This window comes from Microcebus murinus, chromosome 21 (assembly GCF_040939455.1).
Source record: "Microcebus murinus isolate Inina chromosome 21, M.murinus_Inina_mat1.0, whole genome shotgun sequence".
Taxonomy (NCBI): Eukaryota; Metazoa; Chordata; class Mammalia; order Primates; family Cheirogaleidae; genus Microcebus; species Microcebus murinus.
Genome location: NC_134124.1, coordinates 35007615 through 35019733, shown reverse-complemented (window position 1 = coordinate 35019733; position 12119 = coordinate 35007615). Strand labels below are relative to the sequence as shown.

General features: G+C 43.8%; 1 protein-coding gene across 2 annotated transcripts in view; it reads left to right on the top strand.

The window, feature by feature from the left end:
* The first annotated feature begins 435 nt into the window (after positions 1 to 435).
* The window catches only part of UBTD2 (ubiquitin domain containing 2), a 59591-nt gene continuing 47907 nt past the window's right edge, over positions 436 to 12119 (top strand). Inside the window, exon 1 of one of the 2 annotated variants that reach the window (XM_012765495.2) lies at positions 436 to 952. In XM_012765495.2, the coding sequence (XP_012620949.1) occupies positions 883 to 952 (70 nt within the window). In that variant the 5' untranslated portion in view covers positions 436 to 882. The remainder of the gene's footprint in view (positions 953 to 12119) is intronic. The other variant, XM_012765496.2, reaches the window with a different exon arrangement.

Here is a 12119-nt window from a genome sequence, read left to right as displayed (position 1 = left end):
GGAAGGGCGGCAAGGGCAGCCCAGACTGCGGGCAGCAGCCCGCCGAGCGCCACACAAACAAACGCACAAGGTGCCGGGACGGCGGCGGCCAGCCGGGCGCCCCCACCTCCCCGGATTTGGGACAGCGCCCGGCTCCGCCCGCGAGTCCCCGCACTCCTCCCGGCGCCCCGCCGCCACCAGAAGGAAAGCGCTGCGGCCGAGGAGCCAGGACCCCGCTCTCGCCCTGCGCACTTCTCTCCTCACTTTCGCCCGTCCTTTCCTGCCACCCCGGCCCGCTCCTTTCTTCCCGGCGCCCCCGCCTCGCTCCCGCCTCGGCGCCCTCCGCCCGCGCGGCCGCCGCGCCTCTCCTCCCCCGCCCTCCCGCTCGCTCGCCGACGCCGCAGCCAATCAGAGCGCGGCCTCCCGCGGCCCCGCCCCTCCCCGGCGGTTCCGGGCGGGCCGGGCCGAGCCCAGGCCGCGGGCGCGGAGGGCGGCGCCGCGGGGCGGGGGCTGATGGGGCCTGGCGGACGGACGGCGCCGGCGCGGGGCTCGCCTGGGCGCGGGTGTGCGGCGCTGTGAGCGGGCGACACGGGCGCTGCGGCCCGCCCGGGATGGGCCAGCTCCGGCTTGGCGGGGCCGAGCCGGAGGCGGGGGCTACGCGCGGGCCAGGCCTGCCGGGCGGGCGGCCCGGGGGCTGAGGCAGAAGTGGGCGCGGAGGAAGGGGCCGAGCCAAGGCGGTGGGTGGAGCGGCGAGGGGGGCGGAGGCTGGGCCGCGGCGGGCGAGCGGAGCGGCGCGCCTGTCCGGAGCTCGGCGGTGGCGCCGGAGGAGGCTGAGGCGGCGGCGGCGGCGGCGGCGGGCCGGACGAGCGCCCGGAGGTGGCGGACGAGGCGCCGGGGTCCCCCATGGGCGGGTGTGTGGGCGCCCAGCACGACTCCTCAGGCAGCCTCAACGAGAACTCGGAGGGCACCGGAGGTAGGTGAGCGCCAGGGGGCAGCCTCGGCCCCCCATTGTTCCCGGCCAGGCCCGGCCACCTGTCCCGACCCCTGCGGGCCGCGCGGCCGGGCCCCCGCGCCCCTTTGTCATCCCCGCTCCGCGTCACTCCCCGCGCTCGGCTTGCGGCTGCCCGCCGGCCGCGGGGTCGCCCCTTGCCTCCAGCCCCGGATAAGAGTCCCCGGCGCGCCGGGGTGTCGCCTCGGCCTCGCAGACCGCACGGCTCGGCGCCGGGAACCCGGCCCCGGCCCGCGCTCCTGGGCGCCTCGCCGCGCTCCAGCCCGCTCAATTATTCAGGAGCAGGATGGCGGCGCCGGGGTCGCGGGAGAGCCAGCCGGGCGGGCGGGCGGGCGGCTGAGGCGTCCCCCGACGGGCCCCGCCACGTCTCCGCGCGCGTCCGCGGTCGGCGGAGTTGGCTGGGCTCGGCTTTCCCGGGTTTCGGGTGACAGCTGCCCGGGTCGGTTCCAGCTTGGCCATTTAAACCGCGAGTTTCTGGAGCTCGGCCGGGGACGTCTCCAGTGGCCGCAGGCATTGTATCCGGGAGGGCGGGGAAACGGCTGCCCGAGTAAAACGTGGCTGCTCGCTGCGGCTCGCGGGTGTGGGCCGGTGTGCTGTCGGGTGGGCCAGGCAGATTCCGATCCGTCTTACGTAAAGGGAAATCTGTGGGGTAAAAGTACGGATGCGTTGAGAGTCTGACTTACCCAGTAGGATCAGTACTTCAAAAGTTTCCTAACACGGAACGCACTTCTATTTTATATTAAATAGCTGAGAAGTATATAGTCCTGAGAAGTATTTCAATCCAATCCGTAGTAGTTGTATGGCGATATGATAATAAAATTAATTCTACCTTTACTTAAGTGACCTTTTACAGAGTCCATTCTATGGAGTATCTTAGTTAAAAACAGCTTGTAGGAAGAGCAAAGATGGCAGTGGGTTTGATTCCGACCTAATGTTAGACACATTTTTGTAAGTTCCTAAATTGTTTTGGTGTGGGAGGGTTTACAACTTTTTCTTAACATACTAGCATTTACACTAGTTGCTTTACCCTGTTACTTAAGCTCTGTGCATAAACCAGTACTCCTAACTTTTGGCTGATGGATTCCCTGGATTACATGTTTAGCCATGCCTGTTTATTAAAATCTATGGGTAATCCTGTATAGCTAAATCCTGGGCACATAATTTGAGAGCCCAGTAAAGGTCTTGAAAAAGTAGTGCATGAAAATGCTACTTTATAGTGCATTTCATTACTTGGTGGCACATTAATGAGATCCTCAGTGACAACAAAACAGGAAGATAAAAAGGGCATGATTTAAAATAGCATTGGGTTAAGGTCAAATTGGGGATCAAAATAATTCTTCCTCTAATTGAGGTGATAGTGGTACCAAAGTATATCAGTATTTGTTATAGGTAGTGTTTAGTTTTAATTATTTTTTCACAGTCATTTAAAAATTGTCATAAATATTTTTCCCTGTAATACATTTTAACTAATTTATTTAAGCCTTTTGATAGTGTGACTTATGACCAGCTGGGCATTATTAGTGTGGGCTTTTAAAAGCATGGAATCTTAGCTTTGGGTAATTTATTGCCAGTCTTATCCATTTAGATAGCTATAGTATCAGTTTCTTTGAGACTGAATTCTCTGGACTGTAAGCTGTGCTAATCCTTTCCAAAGTAAAGTTTAGAAAAAGGAACATCAACCACCAAACTTACTTTCTTCAGGAGAGAGAGGGCATGGGCTCTGATATAACTGGAATGGGGAAGGAGGTTGTGTTTCTGAAAAGGAAAAGGATTGTTTCTGGAATTAATTATGGATGCTTTTATTTTCCATTATTGTCATAAGAGTTAATTGAGGTTTAATGAAATTAGCTCAGGTGTGTTGCAAGTTAACATGTTTAGGAATTCTTGCTCATTAAATAGGTTTTTGTTGGGAAGGGAAAGACTTTTTCCTAAGGGTATTGGCACAGATCCTTAGCTTTTCAAAGATACAGTGGTGGTTAGTAGTATTAATCTGGATGTATTGGGTTATGAAGATTCTCTTATCATCAACATTGAGTAAGATACAGTCTTCAGATGCTTCTCATGATGGATTTAATTACATTCACAATGTTGTACAAACATCACAGAATGGCTTGACCCTTTCTAAATATCAGCCAGCTTTAGTAAAAAAAATGACTTTTAAAAAAATCTTTTTGACCATTTGAGATACTGTACTTTCCTTTTACCTCTGGAACCATCTCTTATGTATGCAAATTTTTGTATGTATATCAAGAAAAACTTCCTTATTAGGTAGATAACCTTTTTGAAGAAATTTGAGAAATTTTTGCAAGAGACTATAGAATATGGAAATGGCTTAATTCACATTATAAGATTTATGTTATCTATTATTTTGGAATCATTTGTACAAAGTATCTTCCTCTGGCATACCTTGCCTAGAATTCAGTTTTTGAGTTTCAGCTACTTAGACTGTTTTTTTAATGCCTAATTTTAATCAAGACAGGTATATCATAGAAGTTATACAAGATTAATAGTTCTTTCCAAGTTTCCATGCTTCTAGAATTTCCCATTGTTTTGACATTTTTAGACATATTCTGTATGGTTCTCCGCCTTATGATGACATTGTGATGCTGGGATTGCCACTTAGGGCCTCTAGACAAGGCTTTTGCTCATGGCATTTGCTGTGGAATTAAATCTCTTATGATTTTTTAAAATAAGAAATATATGGCGAAACCTAGTAAGATCATATTAATTGAAGACAGCCAACAACCTTCTTTGTTCACCTCTGTAATGAAAGTGTAGTCATATACAAAGTACATCTCACTTTCTAGGTGTGTCATTCTGTACATTCAGAGATATCCCAAGAGAACTGAACCTGGTGGTCACTAGTTACCAGGTCTACAGGAGGATAACTAAATACTGGACATTCATTTCTTTAGACGTTATTTCAGAGTGTCTTGGGAACATCATGGAGTTCTTTTAGATATCCATTTATAGCAGCCTTACAAACACCTACTCAATGAGTAACAATAGTTTTTGAATAACATCTACCATTTATCCAGTATTTATTATGTAACAGGTACTATGGTAAGTGAATAGGTTCTTTCATTTAATCCTCAACAGCCCTGTGAGGTGGATAATATCTCTACTTTATAGACAAAGAAATTGAAGCCCAGAGAAATTAAATAACTTATTCAACATCACATAGCTTGTAAATGGCAATCAGAACTTAAACCCAGGGCTGTAATAAAGAATGCTAGTTTCCTTCCCCCTCCCCCAGTTTCATTTTACAAAATTGTGATAAAACATACAACATAAAACTTGCCATTTTTACCATTTTTAAGTGTATAATTCAGTGTCATTAATTATATTCACAGTATTAAACATCCATCACCACTATTTCCAAAATTTTTCGTCACTCCAAACGGAAACTGGATCCATTAAGCAATTTCTCCCTGCTCCTCCCTCCTCCCAATCCTTAGTAAACACTAATCTATTATACTTTTTATCACTACGAATTTGCCTATTCTAGATATTTCATGTAAGTGGAATCATATATTTGTCCTTTTGTGGTTTATTTCACTTAGCATAATATCTCCCAGGTTCATCCATACTATAGTATTAGCAGTACTTTATCCTTTTTATGGTTGAATAATCCGTTGTATGTATGTGCCACATTGTCATCTGATGATGGACATTTGGATTGTTTCCACATTTTGGTGTGAATAATGCAGCTGTGAACTTGGTTATACAAGTGTCTGTTTTGAGTCCCTGTTTTTAGTTCTTTTGGCCATATACCTAGGAGTGGAATTACTGGGTCATGGTAATTCTATGTTTATCTTTCTAAGGAAGTGCCAAACTATTTCCATGGTGGCTGCACCACTTGACATTCTCACCAGCAATTAATGAGGATTTCAATTTTTCCACATCTTCACCGACACTTGTTATGTTCCATTTTTTAAATTATAGCAATTCTAGTGGGTGTGAAGTAGGTATCTCAGTGTGGTTTTGATTTGCATTTCCCTCATGAGTAGTGGTGTTGAGCATCTTTTCATGTGCTTGATGGCCATTTATGTATCTTTGGAGAAATGTCTATTCAGGTCCTTTGATGATTTTTTAATTGGGTTTTTTTTTTTTTAGAGTTGTAGTTCTTTATATATTCTGGATATTAAACTCTTATCAGATACATCATTTGTAGCTATTGTCTCCCATTCTGTGGGTTGTCTTTTCACTCTCTTAATGGTAGCCTTTGATACGTTTTTAAGTTTAACGAAGTCTAGTTTATCTGTTTTTTCTTTTGTTCCTTGTGCTTCTAGTTTTAGTTTTAAATATATATATAATTAACCCTTCATGGATGAAACCCTTGATGGATTAAAAATAGATCTGTAGCCAATAATTCACAAATCTTGTAACCAACGTTTGCTTTCTCAACTAGGAATATTAAACTGTTTTATTTCCTCTGTCTGATCTGGTGAAAGATTATTGGCAGTAAAATGGTTTTTTAAAAGTTGACAAAAGTAATCCATAAACCCTCTTCAATTTTTTTTTTTTTTGAGACAGAGTCTCACTGTGTTGCCCAAGCCAGAGTGCCGTGGCGTCAGCCTAGCTCACAGCAACCTCAGACTTCTGGGCACAAGCAATCCTCCCGCCTCAGCCTCCCAAGTAGTTGGGACTACAGGCATGTGCCACCATGCCCAGCTAATTTTTTCTGTACTTTTAGTTGGCCAATTAATTTTTTCCTATTTTTAGTAGAGATTGGGTCTTACTGTTGCTCAGGCTGGTCTCAAATTTCTGACCTTGAGCGATCCTCCCACCTCGGCCTCCCAGGGTGCTAGGAATTACATGCCTGAGCCATTTCGCCTGGCCTCAATTGCTTAATTAAGAGATGATGGTTGTATTTTGGGGGATAACATTTTACAGTTAACAAGAATTGAGTACCCACAGTATGCCCAACATTGTATTGGTCATGTGGTTCCAAAAAGAGGAATCATGATTCTGTTTCTTGCGTATGTCAAAATTCTTTTTTAGGTAAGCATAATATGCATATATGAAACAACTATAAAACACCATATAAACAGATAATACCATAGCATAACTGTGCAAGTGCTGAATGAATAAAGAAAATAAAATGATCTTAGTAGCACAGGGTTGGTCAGCCTTTTTTTTTTTGAGACAGAGTCTTGGTCTGTCGCCCTGGCTAGAGTATAGTGGCATCATCATAGCTGACTGAAACCTCAAACTCCTGGGCTCAAGTGATTCTCCTGCCTCAGCCTCTGAAGTAGCTTAGATTACAGGTACACACCACCATGCCCAGCTAATTTTTCTGTTTTTTGTAGAGATGAAGTCTTGCTCTTGTTCAGGCTGGTCTTGGACTCCTGACCTCAAGCAGTCTTGCCTCAGCCTTCTAGAGTGCTAGGATTATAGGCATGAGCCACCATACCAGCCCAGGGTTGGTCAGATTTAAAAGTGATCAGGATAAACTAGTTTTGTTTTGTTTTGTTTTATTTTATTTATTTATTTATTTATTTATTTATTTATTTATTTATTTATTTATTTATTTATTTATTTATTTTTGAAACAGCGTCTCTGTTGCCCGGGCTAGAGTGCTGTGGCATCAGCCTAGGTCACAGCAACCTCAAACTTCTGGGCTCAAGCGATCCTCTTGCCTCAGCCTCCCGAGTAGCTGGGACCACAGGCATGCACCACCCTGCCTGGCTAATTTTTATTTATTTATTTATTTTTTACTCCCGTCTCCCCAGCTATTTTTTTCTATATATTTTTAGTTGGCCAATTAATTTCTTTCTACTTTTAGTAGCGATGGGGGTCTCGCTCTTGCTCAGGCTGATTTTGAACTCCTGACCTTAAGCAATCCTCCCGCCTCGGCCTCCCAGAGTGCTAGAATTATAGGCATGAGCCACCGCACCCAGCCAGGATAAACTAGTTTTTAAACGACATGTTCTTTGTAGACTGGTGGAGAGTACATACCAGATGTAGGAATGGTTATGAATTAAGGCTTAAAAGTAGTTGTAAATAATACATGCATTGGGTAGTGGTTAGTAAGGTGGCTGCCTTGGCTGGAGCAGGCTGTATGGCAGGAAATGATGGAGAGACTGGACAGGTAGTGAGTAGGATGTTACCACAGGGTCTGGAGGAGAGCTCATCACCGGACATCTGGTGAAGAGAGTATACTGACTGTTGTGATTAATTCACTGAATATTAGTTGAACCACTATTATATATACTCATTACTGGGATTACAACAGAGGGAACAAAGTCTCTGCCCTCAAAGGAATTTACAGTCGAGCACTTTGCTGCTCAAAAAGTTTGGTCCCTCGACCAGCAACATTGGCATCACCTGGGAGCATATTAGGAATGTAGAACCTCAGGCTCCATCTCAGACTTACTGAATCAGAATCTGCATTTTAACAATATTCTCAAGTGATTCCTATGCACATTAAAGTTTGAGAAACGGTACAGGATCGCCTAAAGTGGGAAGAAACTAAAATGAGGAACACATCAGGGATGAGTTGGTGATTTATCAGATGTAGGGATATAGAAGAGAACGAAGTAAAATAATTCGGTGTTTGTGACCCTCAGTGACCAGGAATATTGAAGCAGCTTGGCAGGTTTGGGGGAATAAAGATATCTGGGGAAACCGTAGTTCAGCATTCAGTGTATGTTAAGGTGTAAATGACTAGAATTTTTAGTGGAAACATCATTTAGGGTGGTATCACAATTTAGATCTGGAACTCCTAGATGTTTAGGTTTATGAATATGGATTTTGGAATCAGCTGCTGGAGGTCGACTGAAGGTATAGAAGTGAATGACTGGTAAGTAGGTGAAAGAGGAGGAAAGTACTAAGGATTGTACTAAGAAGTGAATCATGAGCATTTCAGAGAGGGTGGAGAAATGAGAGAAACCACCTCTAATCAGGCCTGACACGTAAGTAGCTACTTAGTATATTGAATTTTGTTGAATTATTGGGAAATAGGAAAACAGTTCTCCCTACCTGTGAACCTGATATATCTGATTATATTTGAACATATCATTCTTACAATTTCAGAAAATAATTTGGTTTAGTAACTTTTCATTCTAGTTGTATTGTTTGCAGAAATTCTAGCTGTAGCTTGTTATGTATGTCCCAAAACAAGGTAGACTTCTTGGTCCTCCAACCCCAGAATATACCAAGAGCCCTTTTGAGGTTGGTGTTGTTCAGGACAAACACATTTCCTGTAAGACTTTCTTCACCAGGAGTGTCATATGCACCTCTATCTTATGTATTTTCAGTGTCCCATATGTTACCACTACATGTCATCTAACTGGGTTGTTATTGAATTTCTTTATGCTTCTATTCTTTGGTTGGGCCTGTAGTAAAGAATGAAGCAAAATCAAGCATGAGAGAGGGACAGGGTGTGGTGGCTCACGCCTGTAATCCTAGCACTCTGGGAGACCAAGGCGGGAAGATCACTCAAGGTCAGGAGTCCAAAACCAGCTTGAGCAAGAGCAAGACCCTGTCTCTACTAAAAATAGAAAGAAATTAATTGGCCAACTAAAAATATAGAAAAAATTAGCCGGGCATGGTGGCGCCATGCCTGTGGTCCCAGCTACTCGGGAGGCTGAGGCAGAAGGATTGCTTGAGCCCAGGAGTTGGAGGTTGCTGTGAGCTAGGATGATGCCACGGCACTCTAGCTGGGGCAACAGAGTGAGACTCTGTCTCAATAAAAAAAAGCATGAGGAGGACTGAAGATTTAGTCTTTTATCCATAGTGTGACGGTGTAAGTAAAAATCCTTTCTATTTTCTGGGTTGGTGAGCTCTGGGGCTTTATGAAAGGGTTACATGAAATTTCATGCCACTTTGGAAAGAGACACTGTGAAATAGGCATTTATTTCATGTAAAGCAGAGGATGGCTTGATTTTATTAGGAGTAGGGCTGTGGGGAGAGAGACAAAAGGAAAATGGGTAGCAAGAAGGTGTAGGTTGGAGATACATTAGAACTCTGGGTGGGCAGGTATGGGAGCCACATCCTCATTGGGAAGAGTTTCAGCATTAGAGTTTACATTAAAAACTGATAAGGACCATTGTAGCTGTTACCTAATCTACCTTCCATAGAGCTAGTCCATCCCCACCCCAGCCCTTCTTTTTAGACAAGATCTTGCTCTATTGCCCAGGCTGAAGTGCCGTGGTGTCATCATAGCTCACTGCATCCTCAAACTCCTGAGCTCAAGCAATCCTGCCTCGGTCTCCCAAGTAGCTGGGATTACAGGTATGCACCACCACGATGGGCTAACTTTTCTTGCTTTTTATAGAGACAGGGGTCTTATTATGTTTTACAGGCTGGTCTTAAACTCCTTGCCTCAAGCTGTCCTCCCAAAGTGCTAGGGCTACAGGCATGAGCCACCACACTCAGCCTTCATTTTTAATTTTCTGTCAAATAAGGGGTTGAAATTCCAGTCAAGATGATCTGAAATGTATGTGGAAAGGGATTTTTAAAGAAGATTCTTGCAGTGGATATAAAATTTGGCTGTTTTTTCATCTGGTTTTAATTTATTTAGGAATCAGTTATTAGCACTATGAAGAGAATCTTTGATGTGTTAGAAATGTAGGAATCTTCATTCCTCTGACTTTTGATAGTTTATAGCACCTCTCTTTCTTTTGGACAGATTTTAATAGATGGGATTTTATTTTATTTTATTTATTTTTATTTTTTTTATTTTTTTTGAGACAGAGTCTCGCTTTCTTGCCTAGGCTAGAGTGAGTGCCGTGGCGTCAGCCTAGCTCACAGCAACCTCAAACTCCTGGGCTCGAGTGATCCTTCTGCCTCAGCCTCCTGGGTAGCTGGGACTACAGGCATGCGCCACCATGCCCGGCTAATTTTTTATATATATATCAGTTGGCCAATTAATTTCTTTCTATTTTATAGTAGAGACGGGGTCTCGCTCTTGCTCAGGCTGGTTTTGAACTCCTGACCTTGAGCAATCCGCCCGCCTCGGCCTCCTAAGAGCTAGGATTACAGGCGTGAGCCACAGCGCCCGGCCGGGATTTTATTTTTACATCTGATTTTCTTACTGTAAATGCAAAGCTTTGGCAATACCTAATTAGTAGTACTTTACACAGGTGAGTCTTCTAATGAGAATAATTGTTAAATCACTAGTAATAACAGATTTTTGCCTTTATGTTAATAAATCAGTTATCTATCTTGTGGCTTTTGGCCAAAGCACTTTCTTATCCTGTTCCAGAAAAGCACTAGGTTGTGTTAGGCTAAGTAATGTGATGTAACTGATTGGATATGATGATCAATTTGCTGATTTAGTGGTTCTCATTTTTCCTTACTGCAGACCACCTGAATGTTTTGTTTTGTTTTGTTTTGTTTTTTGAGACAGAGTCTCACTGTGTTGCCCAGGCTAGAGTGCTGTGGCATCAGCCTAGCTCACAGCAACCTCCAACTCCTGGACTCGAGCAATCCTTCTGCCTCAGCCTCCCAAGTAGCTGGGACCACAGGCATGGCGCTACCATGCCCGGTTAATTTTTTCTATATATTTTTAGTTGGCCAATTAATTTCTTTCTATTTTTAGTAGAGACGGGGTCTCGCTCTTGCTCAGGCTGGTTTTGAACTCCTGACCTTGAGTGATCTTCCCGCCTTGGTCTCCCAGAGTGCTAGGATTACAGGCACGAACCACCGTGCCCAGCCTCACCTGAATGGTTTATTTCCACTTGGTGGGCCACTTGTACCAGATTCTTCCTGCCACCTCTCACCATCCCTCCCAGCTTTTCAGTTTCTGCTTATGTTGCAGTACTAGGATAGGAGACCCGCAGACTCCTCTTGATTCCCTGATAGTTCGAGGACCATAGGTTGAGACTTTGCTAATGCGTATGTACTTAAAGATGCCTGTGTGTTGGCCAAAAACAATCAGCACATATTGTCTTGCATCAGCTACTTTGATGTATAGTCAGCAAGAATCAAGTTTGGTTTTTAATATATCCATGTATTGAGCTGAGAGATTAAATATTGCTGAGTATATAGTGGGTGTTGTAATGCCATAGTTTGCATGTTCACAATAAAACTTTTAGAAGTTACCATTATAGCCCTGTTTTCTGAAATGGAATATTTGTTGAACATAGACATCTAAGAAAAATGAAATATTTGCATGTAAAAGTCATTTCAAATGAATTTTACCTGACCATGGGGTCTTAATGATATGCATTTGCTTAAAACTTGATTAAGTAATGAATTAGTAGCTGACTAAGTAACGAATTAGTTATTTTGGGGCTTTTCTGATTGAATTCTTACCCTCACAGGAAAACATTTAAATAATTGTTTTGCACTTATTGTAACTGGCTTTAGGTATAAGCAAAGTCAGACTATTTATTTCTTTGTATTGGTTCAGATAGTTTCCATGCTTGTAGACTCTGTGACAAAAATATCAAAGGGGCAGAGTAATAAATAATAATAAATAAATATTAATAGTCCAGTTCATTTAGTTATGAATCTGCTTTCAGCCCAAGCCAAACACTGTATTTCTTAGGTGTTAAGATGTGTCTTCCTGAAACTTTTAAAGTCTGTTATTCCAACTCTCCACTTGAAGCTAGCTGTAATTAGAGATATAAATAAGGCCTGCTTTATGATATCAAGTAGATTATGGTCTACTAGAGGAATCATACATTTAAATAAAACTTAGGTAAAGTTTTAAAAGTCTCTACAGCAATGAAAACAGTATTATGAAAGTTGAAGGAATAGTGGAGAGCAGGATCAGAAAGCTTCAGTGAAGAGGCGGTGTAAGAAATTGGTCTTGGCTGGGTGCGGTGGCTCACACCTGTAATCCCAGGACTTTGGGAAGCTGAGGCAGGAAGGTAGCTTGAGGCTAGGAGTTGGAGACCAGCCTGAAGCAAGAGCAAGACCATGTCTCAAAAAAAAAAGTTGGTCTTCCCCGGCACAGTGGTTCTTACCTATAATACCAGCTACTCCAGAAGCTGAGATGGGAGGATCACTTAAGGTCAGGAGTTTGAGACCAGTCTGGGCAACACAGTGAGACCTTGTCTCTAAAAAGAAAAATGAAAAAAAAGAAAAAATTAAGAGAGTATGGTAGCATGCACCTGTAGTCCCAGCTGCTTGGGAGGCTGAGGCAGGAGGATCACTTGAGCCCAGGAGTTTGAGGTTG